The sequence below is a fragment of the Myotis daubentonii genome, chromosome 18 (genome assembly GCF_963259705.1).
Source record: "Myotis daubentonii chromosome 18, mMyoDau2.1, whole genome shotgun sequence".
Classification (NCBI taxonomy): Eukaryota; Metazoa; Chordata; class Mammalia; order Chiroptera; family Vespertilionidae; genus Myotis; species Myotis daubentonii.
This window is the reverse complement of record NC_081857.1, coordinates 32,275,498-32,297,745: the sequence shown is the minus strand read 5'-3', so window position 1 is coordinate 32,297,745 and position 22,248 is coordinate 32,275,498. Positions and strand designations below refer to the sequence as shown.

Here is a 22,248-nt window from a genome sequence, read left to right as displayed (position 1 = left end):
CCTGTCTGGGAACAGGTCCTATTTCACAAGGGAAAGGAAGAAAGACAATGAGTCAGATCACGACACACACAGTCAGGAGCGAAATGGAAAGTGCATTTAATGGGGGCGGAACAGAGCTGATCCACATATTTGCACCTTAAGACCCTCTTCAGATGAATCCTGAGCTGAAACTAGGGTTCTAAGGGGTCAAGACCCTCAGCCTCATTCAGAAGCTCAGAGGCCCGGAGTGTTTGGGAAGGAAGGCTTCATAGCACATATTTTTAGGGGGCAACTGAGGGAGGATTGTAACTCAGGGTAACAGCATGCTAATTGCAAGGAAAATGGCACTCAAGCAGGATGGGAGAGGGGATTCAGCATCAAGGACCACATTACTTCTGCTTGGTCTGCTGAATTGGTGCCGGGATGACTGTTGAGGGACATGGTTCAGGAACCTTGGTGTGGCAGGGCTCAGGAACCTTGGGGTGGCATGGCTCAGGAACCTTGGGGTGGCAGGGCTCAGGATCCTTGGTTTGGCATGGCTCAGGAACCTTGGTTTGGCATGGCTCAGGAACCTTGATTTGGCATGGCTCAGGAACCTTGGGGTGGCAGGGCTCAGGATCCTTGGTTTGGCATGGCTTAGGAACCTTGGGGTGGCAGGGCTCAGGATCCTTGGTTTGGCATGGCTCAGGAACCTTGGGGTGGCAGGGCTCAGGATCCTTGGTTTGGCATGGCTCAGGAACCTTGGTGTGGCAGGGCTCAGGAACCTTGGTTTGGCATGGCTCAGGATCCTTGATTTGGCATGGCTCAGGAACCTTGGTGTAGCAGGGCTCAGGAACCTTGGTGTGGCATGGCTCAGGAACCTTGGGGTGGCAGGGCTCAGGATCCTTGGTTTGGCATGGCTCAGGAACCTTGGGGTGGCATGGTTCAGGAATCTTGGTTTGGCATGGCTCAGGAACCTTGGGGTGGCAGGGCTCAGGAACCTTGGGGTGGCATGGCTCCTTGGTTTGGGGAACACATTGTTCCTGGGGTGGAGGCTGGCAGGGCTGCTTCACCTGCTGTTGCTGAAGCTGGGGGGGTGTGGTGCAGGGCTGCTTCTGCTGGTAGGAACTCATGGTTCAAAGGAGGCTGGACCTAGAGCCAGAACAGATGGTTTAAACAGGGATTAGCTAGGGAAGGAGCCACGTTCAATGCCAGTTCAGGTCTCCTAAGAAGCAAATGTTCCCCTTGCTCCGTTTATGACTAAGAACACCCTGGTGATTTCTGAACCTTTGAACAGGGGGAACCGAAAGGTAATTTGTTCAGCTCCACTCAGGGCCTCTCCCAGTGCTCTCTTTCTTCCTGGCACAACTTAAAACCCAATTAGCAGCACAACACAGCCGCAGGCTCCTGGCAGAAATATGAGAGCACAATATTGGATCGCATGGAAATGTGATATGGTTTGAAAGAAAAAAACACAAAAAAAACCCACAACCCAGTAACTTCAGCCTAACATTTCTGGAAACAGAATGGTTTGTCACCTGTAAGCTAATTACTCCAGAACCCACTTGATCCCCCTCTAGCCCACTCACACCCTACTCTTTCTCACGAGCTTCCTTCAATCTGCTTGTTCAAGTACTACCTGAACACCATGGGTCACAGGTGGCCTCTATGATCCTCATCCGATACCTTGGGAGGCATTCCTAGAGCAAGCCTTCTCTTTCCCAAACTGCACAGCACTTTGCTTGTCCTTATTGCTTTATGCGGGTGACTTTCTACGTTGACTTTCTGCTGCCCATGTCTTATTTTCCTGTATACGCCGTAGTTTCACGGAATAAATTCTCTGTTGTCTAAATTGGTTTTTTTTTTTTTTTAGCAAAGTACCAACATAATAAATTCTCATAAAACACTTTGGTGAAAGAATAAAATTCTCCGCATTAAGGTTATGAATAAAGAAAGAGGTATAATGTCACTATAAGTTCTACCAACTCTAAGTTAGCAGGGTTTATCCTGCTCATGGAGCGTCTCACGCAAGCCAACCCTCTTCTCTCTGTCACAGCAAGAGCTGATGGGGCAGCATTGATAACATCTTACTAATAAGTCTCTTCAAACGAAAACTATGATTGCATTTACAACAAAGCTATTCCTAGAGGCTATAACTCTGATAACAGAACTTCAATAGTGCCAAGGAGGTTCCAATAAAAATAAAATACCTTGAGCAATTGGTAAGCGTTCGGAGGAAGGAGAGCCACCTGGTGCGCAGAGAAGAGCAGGCTGCGTGGTCACTCGGGTCTGGTGTAGTGTCCCCAGCCAACTGGCTTTTTATAGATGGAAACCTGTCTCAAGGAAATGGGATTTTTTTTTTTGGACTGCTATGTCTTAATCCTTTGCCTGTCAACCATGATTCACCCCAGGCCCCTCATCTACCTGTTGGTTCAGTCTTTGTGATGAAACCACCCACTTGACATTTTTTTGGCACTTGCTGTCTGGCAATGATGTCACCTGGGCCTTGTCCCCACGGAGGGTCCTTTACACCCAAGTGGAATGTTTACAGTGGGGGTGGTGTGGGCTGAAAGGCAAGAAGAGGGAGAAGTTCTAGGGCTGCCGGATCCAGAAACATCCCTGTTTCCTGGAGGCCCTAATCCCTGACACAGTCCAGGCTTATTGAACTGCTTAGTATTGGAAGTGGATGTGGAGATAAGCAGTTGTTCCTGCTTCTCCTGGGAGGCCAGGGCATGGTGCCATGAACTTCTCCAGGTGGAAAAAAGTAATAATTCTCTACCCATTCCTAAGAGTACCCAGGTCTGCGAGGGGAAAGGCAAGGCTCAAATGAGTCTTTTGGCCCTAAAATTCCTTCACTCCAAGAGAGACCTCAGCGTCAATAGCAGACAGGGGTATGGGGACCCCAATCAGTGATGGGGATGCTGATCAGTGAAAACCTGGAGAAGACAGTCAGGTTCAGCAGCCCCAGAGAAACCTGGTGCTTTTATCCATCTACTTGTTCTGTCTAATGTGCCAGTGGACCCTGAAGATGCTGCCTCCCATGAGGACCCCTTCCTGGAAGCAACACAGGAACATGGGACCTGTGATTCCTTGACCCTTTATATCAGAGTCCACTCTGCTTAAGATAAAGTGAAAGTGAGGTCACTAATCCAGCCTGCCTTTCATACACAATCTGTAACAAGCTGGGGTATTTGGAAAATCCAAATCATTCTTCAAACCCAGGTGTTTGCGTGGTCCCTTCTTCCTTACCTTTGCTCACCTATATTTTGTGGAGTAGCTGCTGGCTCCACAGCTATGTCACCTCCCCTGAACTGGAGCCCAGGACCAGCCAGCCATCACCAGGAGCGCTTCCCACTCATCTCCTAGTGATTATTCTATTCTTTATCCCCACAAGGTACTTGATAGATTGACAATAATAGAATAGGTGGATGAATGAATGTCATTACTTTTATGAGATACACAGAGGCTGCTTTGAGAACAGCTAGAAAGTTTCTTTTCTTTTCTTTTTTTAAATATTTTTATTGATTTGAGAGCCAGAGAGGAAGGGAGAGGAAGAGAAACATCAATTGGCTGCTTTCTGCAACCCCCTACTGGGGATGGAACTTGCACCCTGGGCGTGCGCCCTGACAAGAAATTGAACCAGCAACCTTCTGGTGCATGGGACAATGCTCAAACAACTAAGTCTCACCAGCCAGAGCACTAGGACGTTTCTTATAAAAGAAACACTCCCTTGTCACAAGCCGCATGGTATGAGCTGAGAATAGGAGTAATGGTTCAGCAAGAGTCAGTGACCTGATACACCTATCTGACTTGTGTGTCCTTTCCCCCAGACAACACCTTTTCCTTTCTAGCACCTGAATTTCTTCTTTACCCTACTGCACTTTTGTCTAACGTACAGCGAATATTTGGATACCACACCTTTTTATATTATACATGGAAGCTCAATTTCTTCACCAGCAGTGCTGAATTAGCCAATGAATTTTCTGGCAACCACATGGCTTCTGATTGCAGCTAGCATCTCCCCAATGACTTTCACACTAATGCCTTTGTCTGGATGCTGCTAATGTTCTTATTCCAAAGCCTGATCTTTCTTAGTCTCACTGGTTAACTGTACTAGACACCTTTTGGGCATCTCTACAAATTCTCTCTGCCCTACTGCCATGTGGCCCTCGAATGTAGGCTCGAATGGGATTTGTGTAAGATCCTCCTGTCCCTTCCTGATCTAAGTCTTCTATGATACTAAAGTGCAGGGTACCCATAGAACAATGCACTGTTGAGTACATAATCCAGGGAGAGTTAATGCACATGGAGTCAGACTGGACAACTGGTGGTTGTGAACGGGAGTGATAGGAGGTTATGGACAAATACTTCTGCCTTCATCTCCAGACAAAGAGTTCTACATCTTCTCACCACATGAGAAAAAGCACACACACACAAAATTTTTTTCAAATGCGAACCACAATCTGATCGCTTCAAAATAGACATGAATCTCAAGAACTCAGGCTCAGCCACATGGGAGATTGCGGCCTTCCTAAGATCGAGCAGGATTAGTCACTTCTCAAGTCACCTAAAAGGACAAGTCAGGACGTGTCAGGTGATGACATACCCTGGAGTCCCCCCACTGGAATATGTGCTCAGCACTGGAGGCCTGGCTCATCCTGTAGTTTCAACAGATGCTGGTGACAATGGAAATTTTTGAGGATTCTCAGCTATCACTCAAAGGACCTCCTCTCATTCATTCATTCACCTGATCCTTGAGTGGCTACAATAAGTCAGGCAGAGTTCTAGACCCTTGGGGGTATATCAATGAACAATAACAAAAATCTCTGACCTTGTGGAGTTCACATACTATAGGGAAGGGTGAAAAAAACAATAAAGAAACATGATGAATATGCAAATTATTTAAATGCTATGAACAAAAGGAATACCCATGTAAGCAATTGAGAGCACCAAAGAGGTGGTGGTGGTGGTGTGTGTGTGTGTGTGTGTGTGTGTGTGTGCGTGTGTGTGTGTGTGTGTGTGCGCGCGCATGCGCGCGCCCTCATTGAGAATGTGATGTTTGAACAGATTTGAGGGTTGAAAAGTTAGCTATTAGGCTCTCTGTGGAAACAGTTCCAGGTCAAGAGGATATTCGATGTAAATGCTCTAAGGCCAGAGCTTGCCTGGCATGTTCCAGGGTCACTGTGGCTGGACTGGAGAGAGAAAGTGGAAGAGAGGCAAGAGCCGACGGAAAATAAGTTATCCTCTGCTTTTACTTTCTGCTGTCAGCTGTCATTAGGACAGGGATGAATCTTTCTTCTTCCAGGGCGCCTTTTCAGTCAGCAACAACAATCAGCTCAGAATAAGATGCATCAAGGAGTGCTTCTTCAGGCGCCCAAATGCCACTTACATTTCGGGGACTTTCTTGGAAATGTCCACTCTACACAGGAAGGTATAAGGGTGGATTAAAGTCACATATAAGAGGCTTTTGAAGACAGAAAAGCTCTCTTAGCAGGCTTTAGAGTGTCATGTGTGATGCAAAAAAAGATGAATTCTGGGTTACTCTAATTAACGTTTTGATATCATTTTTTTTACTTGAAAAATAGAATGGCTGTACCAGATGCTCTGATATCTTCTTTCATTCCTGGCATTTTAAATCTTAATAACCAGCTCTTTCCCAATGCTGTGGCTGATTGTTCACCTCCCCTGGATCATGTATCCCTAATCCCTGCCTAAAACTCCCCTGCGGTTTTAAGTCACTGGTTAAATCTAAAAACCAGAATGATTAGGTTCAAGTAAGTAGCAGTGATGTTTTGAGGGATAAGCAGGAGCCTTGGGGGCAGGGTCCTCGGGATCAGAGGTGGCTTGGAGCAGGCGCCATGCCATGGAACCGAGGCATGACTCAGTTCAGTGCTAGAGGAGAGTCCTGCTCCAGGCGTGGCTGTCCAAAGTGACAGGCTCTGGATTCCATTACACAATAGCCATTGCCATTCTTGAGATGCCCCCTAAATGTAATCACACACACATGGAAACACACAGTCTCAGGACAGATAGATGATGTCTACACCAACTCCTCTCTGATGACAGGTTCTATCATGATAGCGTGGCAGTAAATGGGGCAGAGTCACCCAATGACACATACAGTCAGGAGTGCACTCACAAGTGATTTAATGGAGGGAGAGCAGGAAACATGCATTTCTTCCCATTCAGATTCCCTCTTCAGATGAACCCTAAGCAGCTGAGACCAACAAAACCACTAAGACCCCTGATTAACTTAGAGGCCCATGGGACCTCTAAAATGAGTGTAAGGAAGGTTTCATAGCACATATTTTTAGATGCAAGAAAGACATGGTGACTCATGGTGAGAACATACTGATTATAAGATCTGCAGACAGTTAAGACACAGAAACGGAAGGGAAGGTGTTCAGTATCCTGTGGTCAGCTCCTCAAGTGCATGGCAGTGGACCACATGACTTCTGCTTGATCTTCTGCTGGGATGGGCCCATAGTAACCTGGAACCTTAGGATGACTCAGATCTTGTACCTTGGTGGGGTTAGGCGGAGGAACCTCATTTAAACCTTGGTGGCTTCAGCTGTCAGTTACTGGGCAGGATTTGAGGTCCTTGGCCTGTGAGTCTGAGTGGGTTGTTGGCTCCAGTGTACCTACCAGAGGATCAAAATTGGGATGGAGCTGTGTGGAGGGATGAGACATAGGGGCTACCCCAACCAGGATGTGGCATCCCACCCTTGGGCTGCTGATCTGAGACCTGCTGCAGAGCCTCGGGAATGTTCTTGATGGGCAGAACATACATTTATTCTAGCAACATCTTCACTGACTTTTTTATTTTCTAATATCAGGATTAGAAGTTCTACAAAAATCAAATAACATTGTATAATGCCTAAAGTGGCAAAACAGAGCTATTAAAAAAGGAACACTAACATAGAAGCAGCCAGAAATATCCATAGTTATATTTTGCTTTATTCAGTGTTGTTTTATTCAGGATATATTTTTCCCCTGTAAACCCAGACACATGCATCCATTATTAAAAAGATGTTTTTGCTTCTATTGTTTAGTATCTGCTTTTGTAATAATATAATTTGAACTTTTCCCAATAAGACTAATCATTTTCCTACAACAATCTTTTTAATGCTTATAGTATAATCCCAGCACAGACATCTCATCCGTTGTTGCATTATCTATTGATATGCATTTCAGTGTTATCAACTTTTTTTGTATTAGATACAATGCTGAAACAAATATCCTCATGTATAAAATATTTGTGTACATGCATGAATATTTCCTAAAAATAAAATTCTGGAATCAAATGATCATTAAAGAGTCAGGTAGATTGTTAAACCTTTTGATCCTTTCCTGCCAAACTCTTCTTTATGATGTTTAAATTATATTTATAAAATCTGTGTATTACAGAGTCCATTTCCCCATTAAGAATAAGCCTATTTAATTGTGAGTGGCCCAGAGTTATCGCTAGACTCTTCCACTATTGAAATCAGCAGAAACATGAAGCCATTTCAAATGTGCATACCAGGCAGACCCAAGACACGTCATTCCCTTCTGCCAGTGTGACAACTACTCAGCACATTGTAATAACTTGTTGGACGGTTTCTGTCTTACAGTTTCCAAAGATTTCCAAGTTCTTGCCAACTCTGTTTGGAGTGCTTGTGCATCACGTCACTCAGATACTGTCACCTGCCTCACACCTGCTAAGTGTTATGGACCATCAACCTTGTCAAGAAATGGGCTTCACTTCCCAGTGACCACTGCAGCCATTCTGAAATTTTATGTTGGCTTTACTGGTTTTGGAAAAAAGCTCCCTAAAATCTCAGACCCACTCAACAAAGACCTGCAAACCTATTGACGCTTGAGATCAAAAGTGGCTGCAGGAGAAAGTTAGGGCTTAGATATATAGAGATCTAGGTTCCAGGTGTGATTCAGAAACAATTTCTCGTTGGCCTCGATCTTCTTCTCCTTTCTGGATATCAGTCTCTTTATCTGGAAATTCAGGGGCTGTACTAGGTGCTATTTAACTCTCCTTTCACTCCTGACATTTTATAGCTTAATGACCTGCTTTCCACCAGTTCCTGACTAGTTATCCACCTCACTTGGATCACTTACTCCTCCTCGTAATCTCTTCTTCAAGCTCCTTTTTCTAATCTCTTGATAGATAGCTGTCCGTGGATTATTTTGGGAGGAACACCATCTGAAGTGGGTGCGTGTGGTTGTATATATGTTTATATGAGGACCTGAATATTGTATCTCCCAGAGAAGACTACAGATTCTCTGAGGGGAAGCACTGTGTATCCTCCTCTCCCTCTTCCTGGTAGAGATAGTATCAGGCCTCCCTGCACATGATGGGTGCGCAGCAAAAGATAACATTGTCTGAGCTGAGGACCGAGCTGTATGGAAAATTAGGTGTGTGTGGCTACTTGAATAAATGTGCATTTTGTGAGTGTGTGTCTGTATGTGTTGGATGTCTGGAAGGTAAAATAAATGAAGAAAACCAGAAATATTAGGTTCAAGCATGTAGCAGTGATGTTTTGGGGAATAAGCAGGACCCTTGGGGGCAAAGTCCTCAGGATCAGAGATGGCTTGGAGCAGGCACCGTGGGACTAAGGCATGACTCAGTCCAGTGTCAAAGGAGAGCCCTGCTCCAGGTGTGGCTGCCCAAAGTGACAGGCTCTGTGTTCCATTACACAATAGCTATTGCCATTCTTGAGATGCCCCTTAAATGTAATCACACACACACACACACACACACACACACACACACACACTCATGGAAGCACACAGTAACAGGACAGGTAGATGATGTCTACACCAACTCCTCTCTAATTGCAGGTCCTAGAACAGGAAGGGGCAGATTTACTCACTAAGACAAGCAGCCAAAAGTGGGATTAAAGTGCTTTAATAGGGACAGAGCAGGAAACAGGCATTGTTCTCATCCAGACTGACTCTTCAGGTGAGTCCTGAGCAACATAGGACCAGCAGAGCCACTCGGGCCTTCTGCATAATTCAGAGGCTCAGAGGACTCTTCAGAGTGTGCAAGGAAAAGTCTCATAGCAAATATTTTTTTAGGATGCAAATAAGAGAAAGATTCTGACTGATGGTGAGAACATACTGATTACAAGGTCCACAGATAATCAAGACACAGAAGCAGAAGGGAAGAAGGTATTCAGCATCCGGTGATCAACTCCTCAAGGGCATGGCTGTGGTCCACATTACTTCTGCTTGGTCTTCTGCTGGGCTGGGCCAGGAGTAACCTTTGAAGGAAATGGCTCAGGGACCTGAGGCTGGCCAGGCTGAGGGACTTTAGGGTGGACTGGCTCAGGAAGCTTGGTGTGACCCTTCTCGGGAAACACAGGATTGCCTGGTTGAGGATGCTGGGGGTTGTATGGCTCTGGAACTTTGGTTTGGCCTGGTTGAGGATGCTGGGGGTAGTATGGCTCTGGAACCTTGGTGGGGCCAGGGTGTGGAACGTTGGTTTGGCCAGGTTGGGGAACCTTGGTGGGGCCAGGTTGTTGAACGTTGGTTTGGCCAGGTTGTGGAACCTTGGGGGGGCATATCGCCTTGATTATAGGAACAGATGGTTCTTGAGGTGGAGGCTGGGAGGGCTGTTTCACCTGATGCTGCTGAAGCTGGGGAGGTGGGTTGGTGGGCTGCTTCTGCTGGTGGGAACTCATGGTTCAAAGGAGGTTGGACCTAGAGACAGAAAAGTTGACCCAGTGATTTGGCGAAACAAGGAAAAAGACAAATTTAATGTTCAATATATCTACTAGCGTGTCCCTTCAGATGTGAGAGCCTCTCTTCTCTTTCTCTCTCCCCTGAATCAATAGAAACTTTGTTGATCCCTGTGCCCTTTCAAGGAGAAAAGCTTAAAGGTGCTTATTCTGCTCCATATGAGTGGACCCGTGGCCTATCCTTCCTCTCTTCCTGGTGATTCTGAAAACCTACATTGGAAGCAAAACACAACATTGGCTCCCAGGATTGATCAGGTCCCCAGGATTTTAATAATTTGGGAGGATGATAAAGTCAAAAGTCTAAGATCTACCCTCTCGAGTCCACCACATAGCTCTCCTAAGAGAACTGCACACCAACCTGCCCTGAGCCACATGATTCCACCTCTGACCCTCTGTCCACATCCTCTCCTCTGTACATGCTTTATGGAAGGCTTTCCATCCTGTTGCTATTTCCACACATGTTCACCCGTCCTCCCAGACACTCTTTGTCAAATCCAAGTCACCTTCCTCATTTGCCACAGCACGATACCTGCCTTGTCCTCTCCGCTAATTACTTTTCTTGAAGGATGTTTGTAAATTATGCCCATGTTCCATGTTCTTTGATAGATGGTAAGTTAATGGATTAAAGAAAAAGCTTCTTTTGAACATCCAAATCATCAGTGCCACAATATTTCAAATACTCAGTAATGATTAGAAGACGTATTAAACGTCACTAAAAGTACCCTGGTCATGGTGTAGTCTCTATCCTGTAACTGAACAAATCATCATTACAGAAACCATTCCTTTTTTTATTTTATCCCAAGTTTCATAGTTACAATCTGAGTGGGAAGTCCACCGACCTGAATGTCACCTTAAACACAAATTACCATTGCATTTAAAGTAAATATATTTTTAGCATGACAGACTCCAAACAAATAAAATACAATTGGGCACATATTCAGAAATTACAAGTAGAGAGACTTACCTGGTGCAGAGAAAAGTTCAAGCTGTCTGGCCTCTTGGGTCTGGTGGGGAGTCTCTGGCCAGCTAGCATTTTATACAGAATATGAGCCCTGCCTTAAGGAAGTGCAAGTTTTTTTGGACTGCTCTCTCTTTATTCCAGCTTTTGTAATGAAAATCTCTGGCTTAACATTTTTTGGCACTTACTCTTTGACAAAAATACCACCTTGGGCTTGGTCCCACTGTCTACCCTTTGTGGTGAGGTTGGTATGGATAACAGGATTCCTGGGCAGTGATGAGTTATGTCAGGGGGAAGTTCTGGGTTCTGGGACCAGGAACAAGTGTGTTTCTTGGATAGAAACCTGGTCTTTAGCTCAGATTAATTCTATTGAGTACTTGAATTTTCTAAACGGATGTGGAGATGAACAATAGGCACTACTGGTTCTTCTGGGAGGCTCTGAAGAATAGTAGGTGAATCATCTGATCTTTACTTAAGTGACTATTCAGTACGTGACAATAAGTGAACAATATGCTGTTCCATTTCTTAGCAGATCCAGCCCTTTGAGAGGAAAGGAAAGGCTGAAATGCCTGCTTTAGAAATGAACTGTTTTTACTCTGGTGAGAGACTTAAGATGCCATGTTGACCAAGGACAGTAGATGTCATTGGGGATGGAGATACAGGACTAACTGGGTCTGTTCAACATGATGCACAGCCCTGAAGACCTTGCCTCTCATGGGTTCTCTTTTATCATACACCAGTCATGTCCTCAGATCATGGTAAGATGAAACAGAGGTCACTAACCCTGAGTTGACCTCAACATACAATCTTTTGCTAGGTGTGTCCCTGGGGAAATCCAAACATCCTTAAAACTCAAGTATGTGAATGGCTCCTCCCTTCCGACTTCTTTACCCGTGTTACCTACCATGAACCTGAACCCTTAGGCAGAGCCAATGCTATGAAGTCCTTCCATCAAATCCCAAAGGTCGATTTGCACTTTATCCTCACGCCAGTCCGGTAGATGTTCAGTCAATGGGCAATTGTCATTTTCCCTGATGGATGTATAGTTTAGTGGAAGGAAGGAAGGAAGGAAGGAAGGAAGGAAGGAAGGAAGGAAGGAAGGAAGGAAGGAAGGAAGGAAGGAAAGAAGGAAAGAAGGAAAGAAGGAAAGAAGGAAAGAAGGAAAGAAGGAAAGAAGGAAAGAAGGAAAGAAGGAAAGAAGGAAAGAAGGAAAGAAAGAAAGAAGAAAGGAAAGATAGAAAAATCATTGTTTTAGAGAGGTGTCTATAAATTGCTTTGATAATCATAAAGCCACTACTTGAAAATGACTCACTTTCTTATGACAGGTCTCATGATATAATCTGAGAAGAGGGTGAGGGCTCATCGCCCTCTTCCTCTGCTTCCTTTCCCACCCATCTTCTCTCTCTGCTAGTGTTGGACTAGTCACCTACCTCTGGGATGCTGCCAGTGCCACCATGATATCTAAACTCTACTTCCTCGTATCACATTAGCTCTCCTCTGGGGTTGGGTCCAGGTCCAAAACCATCTCTCAAGATCCCCTAGCAGAAGGAGCTTTGACCAGACTCTGCTGTTTCACCTGGGATTCTTATCTCCTGAGGTACCTACTCCTCTGTATGAATCTGGGTCTTTCTCGTGTCCTATCTTGATTCTGGACTTTGGTTCTAGAAGAAATGCCTTTCTCATCTCCTGTTTTTCTTTCCTGGGTGGGCTCTCTCCTGTCCTGTCCTGATATCTTGTTCACTCTTATAAAAGCCTCTCTGGCATCAGCCTCTAGGACTTCTCATTTTTCCAATCCTGTTGTTCCTTTTTGTTTGGACAACATACTCAGTGTCTGGGTGGTAAGGCTCTTTCTGCCCTTCAGAGAAGCTTGGTTTGTTCGCCAGTGTGCATGCACTAAGGAGACTAACCGCCATTGCAGAGCGTGAATCACATCACTTCTGATAAAGAGTCCTGCTTCCAAAGGTGCCTTGACCTTTCCCGGCCTTAGGAGGCTGCTTCTTTCCCCATATCAATGGCCTAGGCCAGTGATGGCGAACCTCTTGAGCTCGGCGTGTCAGCATTTTGAAAAACCCTAACTTAACTCTGGTGCCGTGTCACATATAGAAGTTTTTTGATATTTGCAACCATAGTAAAACATAGATTTATATTTTTGATATTTATTTTATATATTTCAATGCCATTTAACAAAGAAAAATCAACCAAAAAAATGAGTTCGCATGTCACCTCTGACACGCGTGTCATAGGTTTGCCATCACTGCCCTAGGCCTTGCTTGAGACCTGATGTGGACAATATTGGGTAACTTTAAAAGTTTCTGGGCCTTGCTCTGTTGTCATGATTGTGTAGACTGTTCCCACATAATTCCTTGGACTCTTTCTTTCTACGTTCCAGCATGGTAACAACCTACAGCTCAGTGGGAACTCCCTTACTGAACAGTTCTCATCTAGACCAGATACTGTCTTCCGTTTTCTTCAGCACACATGGAGACTCAAGAGGCTGCTGGGGCCGAGGAAACCAAGACCCACCCATGCAGAGAACCAAATGTGCATTTCTTTTTTTTAAAAAAAAATATATTATTGATTTTTTACAGAGAGGAAGGGAGAGGGATAGAGAGTAAGAAACATCAATGAGAGAGAAACATCGATCAGCTGCCTCCTGCACACTCCCTACTGGGGATGTGCCAGCAGCCAAGGTACATGCCCTTGACCGGAATCGAACCTGGGACCCATGAGTCCGAAGGCCGATGCTCTATCCACTGAGCCAAACTGGTTAGGGCCAAATGTGCATTTCTTTATCTGCACAGGGGACGCCTGCATCCAAGCCAGCAACATGCAGTTTATCTCCTGTGTGTAGTTTGTGCCTCAAATTCCTCACACAGACACGCTATCCTACCCTCTGCTATTGGCTGGGTGAATGGCATTCTACAAATAGAGAGAAAGGAGCTGAGGCAAGAGGAGGAGCTCAGACCGGTCGGAGAACTCTACCTCTGCCAGATAACCTTGAGGTCACAGGTTCAAAGGCAATGGGCAAGACTGGAGTCCTTGGTTGTGCGTGGGGTGGAGGGAGTGGTGTTCCGGGGGATTTTTCACAAAAAGATTTAGAATTGTATTGGGGTTTATATGGGATATCATTTTTTAAAAGACTTCACTGTGATCCTCTCCCCACGCTTTGGGACCGCTAGCCTGGAAACTTGCCGCAGGACTCAGGAAGTTTCCGGAATAAAAGTTCTGGAATAAATGTTTCCTCTACCTCATCAACATCTTGGAGTGCTCTAATTTTTTAAATATGTAAAACAAGTGTTATCAATAAAAATATTTTCAATTTATGGTATTGAAAATGATTAAAATATAGGGATGTTCAAAGAATAAAATAAATAATTCATTTTACTGTCCAGCCAAACATGCCGCTGTTTATATTTTGCTGTATTTATACTGGCTGGTTTTAAAAGATTTATGCATGTAGACATACATTTTAACAAAGGTATAACTATGTAATTATGTATTACATGCCATAATACTTTACATGACCTTGACATTGTCTGAACATTTTTCCATATGATGAAATATTATTGTATGACCTTAGTATATTCCATGACATAGATACACAATAACTTGTTCAATTAATTTTCTCTTTGGGGAAATTTATTTTGTTTCCCTTCTATCCTTTTCTTTTCCTTTATTTTTGTTATTTTATAATGTTGAAATGGTTCTCCTTATAAATAAATCTTCGTGCCCATCAATGCATATTTCCCAGTGGAATACAGAGGGTATGCAAATGTTTAAGGATTTTGATTCATTTTGCTCAACTCCTCCTGTGATGGCTCCTTGACTTTATACCCTTCCAACTGTGTATCACCAGTGTCCCTGACTGTGGTCAGCCCCTTTAAAGCTGACTGCTCCTGCAGATATTAGTGACATTTTCCATCATGTCAGTGTGTAGTAGTTTGAAATCACCTGAACATGTGCAAACCTCACAAACCCAGATGATGTCATTCTCTTCTGCCGGTCTGATCATGACTCCTGGACCTGCAAGATTTGTGAACACTTTTTGTCTTATCATCTCCAAATCTGGACTTCTTCCCAAACCTACCTGAGTGCTGTACATCATGCAGGAACTAATGTTGACCCCTGGATATCCGTTTGTTGATTTGGAACATAAATGAGCTGTGACAGGTGCTCTTTGAGCCTTTCATTTTACATCTTAATGACCTGGTCTCCCTCAACTTTATGATGACTTTTTGTTTATCTGTATTAACCTCTTTTCCTCTGAAACCTTTCTAAATGCTTCTTTTCTTTTTTTTCTATGATGCATTTGCTTTTATGTTCTACTCTGTGAGGTACCTGGATGTGTGTGTGGATGGAGAGAGAGAGAGAGAGAGAGAGAGAGAGAGAGAGAGAGAGAGAGAGAGAGAGAGAGAGAGTGTTAGAGTTGTGTTAGTGTAAGTTTACATAGGAAAAGGGGTAAAGATCACTCCTCTTAGGCTTCTCCTAGGGCAGGCACTGTGGAGTCTGCTCTCCTGCACCATTGAGGTCTTCTTCTTGTGCATTCAGTGAAAGAAAATCAGCATGCATGTGTGTGTGTTGTGTGATTTTGGGGATTTGTGTGTTGTGTAGTGTGTGTGTGTGTGTATTTGTATCTGAGAGTGAGTGTTTCAGTGCTTGCCTTCCATGTGTTGTGGCATCAGGAAGGGAGGATGAATGAGAAACAGATAATCACGTTGGAATATGTGCAAGCACTATTTCTTTGGAATAATAATAAATAATAGAATAAATGAATGAGGGCTATTTGAGAACAAGGACTCAGAGGCAGAGATGGCTTGAAGCAGGGACCATCTATATTCAGATATGATGCACTCAGGGGCAAAAAGAAAGCCCTGCTCTGGCTGAGGCTGCCCAAAGTAACAGGCCCTGGGTGGCCTTGACCGCTCTCCCATTGGCAGCCCAGGAACACCTGGTGAGTACAACAGTCACCCGTACACATCTGCATGTTCTCAGTGCCTGCATGAGGCCCCTTCTGACATCAGCCCTCCTAACCAGCCCTGCTGTGTGCAGTTCCGGCTTCACGTTGAGAGACCAGTGCAAAAAGCTGAGTCAGCCAATGACACACGTAGCCAGTTACATTGTTACAAATGATTTAATGGGGGCAGAGCAGGGAAGAGTCACTTGATTTCTCCCCCCTCCACCAAATCACTCTTCAGATGAGCCCTGGGCTCAGGAGCCCTCCAAACTGAGTGTGAGGGACATCTTTCTGGAGGGTGCAAAGGGGGAGGGATTATGACTCAGGGTGACAGCATGCTAATGGTAAGTGGGACAAATAAGCAGAATGGAAGAGGGGATTCAGCATTCAGTGGTTGGTTCTTCAAGGAGATGGACCACATTACTTCTGCTTGGTCTGCTGAACTGGTGCTGGAATGACCTTGGTTTGGCATGGCTCAGGAACCTTGGTGTGGCAGGGCTCAGGAACCTTGGTGTGGCATGGCTCAGGAACCTTGGTGTGGCAGGGCTCAGGAACCTTGGTGTGGCAGGGCTCAGGAACCTTGGTGTGGCAGGGCTCAGGAACCTTGGGGTGGCAGGGCTCAGGAACCTTGGTGTGGCAGGGCTCAGGAACCTTGGGGTGGCAGGGCTCAGGAACCTTGGTGGGGCAGGGCTCAGGAACCTTGGGGTGGCATGGCTCCTTGGTTTGGGGAACACATGGTTCCTGGGGTGGAGGCTGGCAGGGCTGTTTCACCTGCTGCCGATGAAGCTGGGGGGGCGTGGTGCAGGGCTGCTTCTGCTGGTGGGAGCTCATGGTTCACAAGAGGCTGGACCTAGAGCCAGAACAGATGGTTTAAACAGGTATTAGCTAGGGAAGAAGCCTCGTTCAATGCCAAGTAGGTTTCATTTCAGGCCTTTCATGAGAGTGAGCCTCATCTCTCCCCTGGCAGACCCCTTACATTTGAGAGTAAAATATGCTTTGGTCATTTCTAGGCCCTCTCATGGGGAGAAGCTTTAAGGCAGTTTGTTGGTTCCATTTCAGTGGAATTCATTGCTCAGCTCCCTTTCTTCCCCAGATATGCCACATCCCTACTGACAAGTACACATAGTGGGTCTTTTGGAAAATGATATCTTAGAAATGACTACAGTATACCCACTCCTAGTACTACACAGCACTGTGACTTATAGGATGACTCATATGAATTCAAGCTCCTGCAAACTGACTCTGGCCTTTGCTTACACAGCCCCCTCTGGAATTCTTTCCTTCCCACCTTTGCTGTCCAAACAGTCCTCCACTGTAGCTCATATCATATGCCATCGCTTGGAGCTCTTCATGAGTGGGGCTTCCCAACTGCCACAGTCCTTTCCTCATACCAATCACTGTCTACTCCTACTAGTATATACTAGTATGTACATGCATTATCTTCCCTGCTAGATTGTGAGTTTGTTGAGTAATTTCCTATGGGTACGTGTTACCCAAAGTGCTTAAATATAATAAAGGCTCGGTAGAGGTCTATCATATGAATTAAAATGTTATAATAAGTTTCATGAACAGAGAGGGCAGTGGTGTTTCTGAGAGTCTCTGGGCCTGAGTTCTAGTTGTAAGCCTGCTTTTAACTATGGTGGGATCTTACACAGATCTGTCCCCTTCCCTGAGCCCAGTTCCAAAGCTGCCCACTGAGGTGACTGACATAATCACCTATTAAGTTCTCTTCAAACCCAAACTATGCTTTAATTTAAAATAAAAAATATCCCAATAGTCTCACTCTCCGTTCAATACCCTGCACCAGCCCTCTTACACATTTGCCTCTGCCCAGTTTCTAATGAAAAAAATAAACAATCTGGTTCCAATCAGAGACTCACCTGGTACGCAGTGAAGAACCGGTTTCCTGGTCCCTCTGATCTGGTGTAAAATCAATGGCCCACTGGCTTTTTATAAGATGACTGAGCCCTGCCTTTGGAAAATTGGATCATCCCAGGCCCCTCTGTTTTCATTCCTTACCTGTCAAAGATGATTCACCCCACTCCCCTCAATTACCAGTTGGCTCACCTTTGGTGATGAAAGCCACCCACTTGATAGTTTTTGGCACTGGCTGCCTGCCAGCGATGTCACCTGGGCCTAATTCCCACGGCCAGCCTCCCCCGTGTACCCAAGTATAGGACTTGTGTTGGGGTGGGGTGAGCCATAGGTTTCCTGGGGAGTTTTATAAGTTAACCCCGGAGGGAAATCTGAGTGCTTCTGTGATCTTGCCACCTTTCAGCTCTTTTTCCTTGAGATGGCTGCCCTCCTCATGTTCTGTGGGATAGAATACATTTGGGCACATGAACAAGTGGGAAAGGGAAGGGGAGCGGAGGAGCGGAGGTGGGCACCGGTTTCCTGCCTTATATCAGTAAAGGTAGATAGATGCTAGAGATCATGGAATTGACTGAAGGTAGACTCCTTGTCTGGGGGATTTAAGACCAGTACATCCCTTTCTCCCATCTTTCTCCTCACTCCACTGAACCACACCCATTCAGAATTACTTAATTATTAGCTCCCCCAACCCCACCCCTCCCGGACTGGTTGCTAATCTGGGGAAACCTGCTTTGCTTTCACCAACCACACCTTCACCCCTTTCCTATTTAAGAGATTTTCAAGGGATAATTCATCTTCTGGGGTAACTTCCCCTCTACTCCACCCAGGCTTCTGGCCATGGCCCTTTCCTCCTTCCTTACCCAACTATACACTACCCCCGACCTGAAATCCTGGAAGCCCTTTCTAACTGCTTGCACCACAAGCCCATCCATGGAGCCCTCAATGATGAACACCACCCTTCTCCCCAACTCTTGCTCACTTCCAACTCCAGCCTCAACTCCTGGAGCTCTTGCTGGCTGCAGTGCTTCCCTCGCCCCCTCTGCCTCTGTATGTCCTGGGGGCTTTCTGAGTGTTGGAGCTGTGCCTGCTCAAAAGGATGGTAATTCAATAAATACTCATTCATTCAGAATCCTTACTATACACCAGGCATGGCTCATTCTAGGAGCTCGCTAGGAAGACCACTTTTCCTCATCAGATCAGGAACTCCCTGGGGCAAGAGACATAGCCTCTAGAGCAGTGGTTCTCAACCTCCTTAATGCCCTGACCCTTTAATACAGTTCCTCACGTTGTGGTGACCCCCAATTTCATTGTTACAAATTGAACATAATTAAAGCATAGTGATTAATCACAAAAACAATATGTAATTATATATGTGTTTTCCGATGGTCTTAGGCGACCCCTGTGAAAGGGTCGTTCGACCCCCAAAGGGGTCGCGACCCACAGGTTGAGAACCGCTGCTCTAGTGTAATGGATTTCAGGGAGCCTCAGGCCACACTCGTCACCTGGTGATGGGGAGTTGAGGTCACAGGAAGTGAAGTAACTCCCCCAAAGTCAAACAACCCCATGAGAAAAGGACTTTTACACAGAAATCCTATGTTCTCCTTAGTCTTAACCCCTCCTAGTGAAGCAGGAACATGATTAAAGGTGGACAGGGGGAGCCCAGGCTTCCCGGCTTGGAGCTGGGTCCGCTCAGCGTCCTGGGAAAGCCTTGCGTGTGTGGCAATGTGAAAAGACATTAAGAGGCTTCTCGAATTTGGGTGAGCCCTTAATGGTTGCCAGGACGAATCCGCTTAAGTAGTCATAAATCTGCTTAATGTTTGAAGTGGCTGTGGGGATAAACAGAGGCATTTCCAGCTCTGCTAAAAATGGGAGGGGACATGAATGAACACAGGTGGAAATAAGGCACTAATTAAGTTCCTCACCCCTCATGGGCCAGGGTCTGAGAGGAATGAAAAGGCTAAAATGCCTGTTTTGAACCAGAGTTGCTTTCTCTCTGCAGGAGGTCCCGGGGTGGCACAGTGACAGGGACAGGTACCCTGACCTCAATGACACTGAGGATGGCAGAAGGTGGGCAGCCTCTGAGCACCTGACCAGGTGCACCTTCCCTCCACTCTGGGCCGGTCCGGAAGATTCTTTGCTGTGGTCTCTTTTCTGGGGCCAGAAGAACAGTTATTCCTTGAGAACTTACACCAGCAATTTCCTTTGATCAACACAAAATAAAACTGAAGTTCAGAGCTGCCTTCAAAACACAATCTATTCCTAGGTGTGGCCTTAGGAAAATCCAAATCACCTTATAACCCAGGTGTGTGGACAGTTCCTCCTCCTCATTCCTCTCCACTGTGACACTTAAATATTTGGGGAGCACCTGCTGGCTCCCCAGCTGAGTCACCTCTTGTTAACTTTAGTCGTGGGTCAGCCTCCCACTGTGTCCCCACAACCATTGGTCCACGTCCATCCTTGCACGCGGTGCCTGGTGGGCAGTAGCTGCTCAGTGAGCTTGTGATTACAGAATGACTGAATGAATGAATGAAGGATTGAATGAATAAATTAATGAATGGCATTGTTTGTAAGGAGAGGCCCAGAGACTGCTGGAAAGTCTCTCATCTTCGGAGATGAGCTGAGAAAAGGCGTCTCAGACAAGGACAGCCCTTCCACTGCTTTCCCCACACACCTGCTTCACTGTTTAACAATCCGCCTCTCTCTGGGCTTCCACCAGCACCGTGGCCACACAGAGCTCCAAGCCTCTTCCCTCACGTTAGCTCCCCTCTGGGCTTGAGCCAAGTCCCTCTCTTCACCCAACGCCCTCCCAGGAGCCCCTGACAGAGGGAGCACCCGGAAAAGCCTGGCATAATTCTCAGCCCCAAGGAAGCTGCTTTCTGCTCCTCTGCCCTCCCCACCCAGCTGTCTCAGCCCCGAGGATCTGAACCAGATCTGAAGCTGGGTTCCCTGTGCCCACCCCTGGCCTTGGCTCTGGATAAAAGAGTTTCCCTGTCACCCAGTACCCGCAGTGGCCAGGCTCTCCTGTCCCCACCTGGGTTTCCTTCTCTCCACTCCACACTGCTCCGGCTCTGACTTTGGAACTTTCCCTTGACCCCCCATGTGTTTACCTGATGCTCACTCAGTGGCTGGTGTTAAGTCCATTCTCCCCTTCAGATAAGCTTTGATTCACTATCAGGGTTGGCCTAGCTGGTGAATCCGGTCCTACAAACTCCCCACATTAAAAAAAAAGGGGGGGAAAGCAATGGCCTCTAACGGGAAGGCCATCTCCCAGGGTTGCTCAGCCTGTGGCAGAAGCCGCTCCTACATTCACAGGGGGCTGCTGCTCTTCCCAAGTGCGAGCCTGGCTCCCCTTTGGACCAGCTGTGGGATCTTCCATAGCTCAGAGCTGCCTCTGGCTCACCACCCACTTACAGAGCAGGGCAGCCTGGCCCTTTGCCTGCCAGTGATCAGGCCCTTCCTGACTTAGGTGGCTCCCTCCTCCTTTACTTCCCGAGGCTCAGAGCAGGCAGAGAATGTCACGCAGACGTTCAGTTCCAGTCATTTCACTGTGGTAGCCCATATTTGAAATATGGCAACCTCGAGAAACAAGCAGTATTAAGAGAATTTTACTTTCATCCTCACCATGATCACCGAGAAGAGCAGCAGACTGGCTGCTTGGTGCAGGTCATGATAATGAAAGAGAAAAGTCTCTGTAAGGCACAGGCTCCCCATCTGAAAATGAGGAGGGGAAGGAGGAAGCAACAGCAGGCCCCCGGGACGTGGAAGCCTCCTGAGCACTTTGGCCCGCACACGGGGGAATCGAAGGTTGCAAGCATGGATGCAGAGGTGAAGAGAGCACTGAGGGCCTCTACAATACTGTCCTACAGTGAGGAAGGGACGTGTGGGGTAGGGAAGGGACTTGGTCCAGGCTTCTCAGCTTGCTTAGCAGCAGAATTAGACCTGGGATACTATCTCCATGCCACTATCTCCCTTTTTCATCTTTCCAATCCCTAAGGGATGGAGAAACATTTAAATATCTTCTTTGCTTGAGGCAGGTAAAAAAGAAAGAATCTAGGTTACTGTCTGGCCAAGTTGTTTCAAAGCCTTATTCTGCCCTTGTTAGTTGGGTGACCTTGAGCAAGTTGTCTAACCTTTCTGCACTTTAATGTCCTCGTCTTTAAAATGAGGACTTCAAACTATATTCTGCAAGGTGATTGTAAAGATTAAATGAAATGATGCTTCAGACATTTTTAGGATGAATGGGCTAAAAATGTTGTATGTAATGATTCTTGCTAATTTGTCTCATTTTTTCTTCTTCTTTCACTTGAATCAGATGAAACTTCTTCCTATTATTCCTATTGTCTGTGTGTTTTCCTTTTTCAGCTGTGTGTATGTGTGTGTGTGTGTGTGTGTGTGTGTGTGTGTGTGTGAGAGAGAGAGAGAGAGAGAGAGAGAGAGAGAGAGAGAGAGAGAGTGCTTTTTAACTACCTTCTCTTTTTCCACTAAACTTTCAGGAATACATATTGGCAAGATTTTACCATGAGTTATTGGACAGTGGCAATGACTGCAAAGTCCATTATATGAGTGAGGGCACAGAGGGTGGCTAAAGTTCCTGGTGATTATACAATGGCCTGAACATGCCCTAGATAAAGAAACGGAGGCAGAAAAAGGTTAAGTAACTCTCCCAAGAGGTTACAAAGATAGAATGAGCCAGGATACAGTCCCTTAGCAACTCTGCCACATTGCTTCTCAATACCAGTAAAGCATTTCTATAAGCCATTCTATAAGCTGAG

The 22,248-nt window shown here is 45.9% G+C and overlaps 3 protein-coding genes across 17 annotated transcripts; all 3 read right to left on the bottom strand.

Moving 5' to 3' along the window:
• Nucleotides 1–80: 80 nt before the first annotated feature.
• Nucleotides 81–17,501, bottom strand: LOC132221199 (cornifin alpha-like). Of its 15 annotated transcripts, none has more exons than XM_059675233.1 (5): nucleotides 2,383–2,498; nucleotides 2,169–2,291; nucleotides 936–1,110; nucleotides 816–887; nucleotides 81–767 (listed from the first exon to the last, which is right to left on the bottom strand). In XM_059675233.1, the coding sequence occupies exons 3-5, from the start codon at nucleotides 1,089–1,091 to the stop codon at nucleotides 369–371; spliced, it is 627 nt and encodes a 208-aa protein (XP_059531216.1). In that variant the 5' UTR covers nucleotides 1,092–1,110; nucleotides 2,169–2,291; nucleotides 2,383–2,498; the 3' UTR covers nucleotides 81–368. The 15 variants fall into 15 exon arrangements, with proteins under 15 accessions (XP_059531216.1, XP_059531218.1, XP_059531215.1 ...); XM_059675235.1 differs by having other exon boundaries at nucleotides 81–743; XM_059675232.1 differs by having other exon boundaries at nucleotides 81–791; nucleotides 840–887.
• Nucleotides 8,845–10,799, bottom strand: LOC132221200 (small proline-rich protein 3-like). Its single transcript, XM_059675242.1, has 2 exons — nucleotides 10,657–10,799; nucleotides 8,845–9,654 (listed from the first exon to the last, which is right to left on the bottom strand). Exon 2 carries the CDS (start codon nucleotides 9,633–9,635, stop codon nucleotides 9,174–9,176), a length of 462 nt encoding a protein of 153 aa, XP_059531225.1. The 5' UTR covers nucleotides 9,636–9,654; nucleotides 10,657–10,799; the 3' UTR covers nucleotides 8,845–9,173.
• On the bottom strand, nucleotides 15,767–17,615 carry LOC132221201 (cornifin alpha-like). Its single transcript, XM_059675243.1, has 2 exons — nucleotides 17,485–17,615; nucleotides 15,767–16,454 (listed from the first exon to the last, which is right to left on the bottom strand). Exon 2 carries the CDS (start codon nucleotides 16,433–16,435, stop codon nucleotides 16,025–16,027), a length of 411 nt encoding a protein of 136 aa, XP_059531226.1. The 5' UTR covers nucleotides 16,436–16,454; nucleotides 17,485–17,615; the 3' UTR covers nucleotides 15,767–16,024.
• Nucleotides 17,616–22,248: the final 4,633 nt, after the last annotated feature.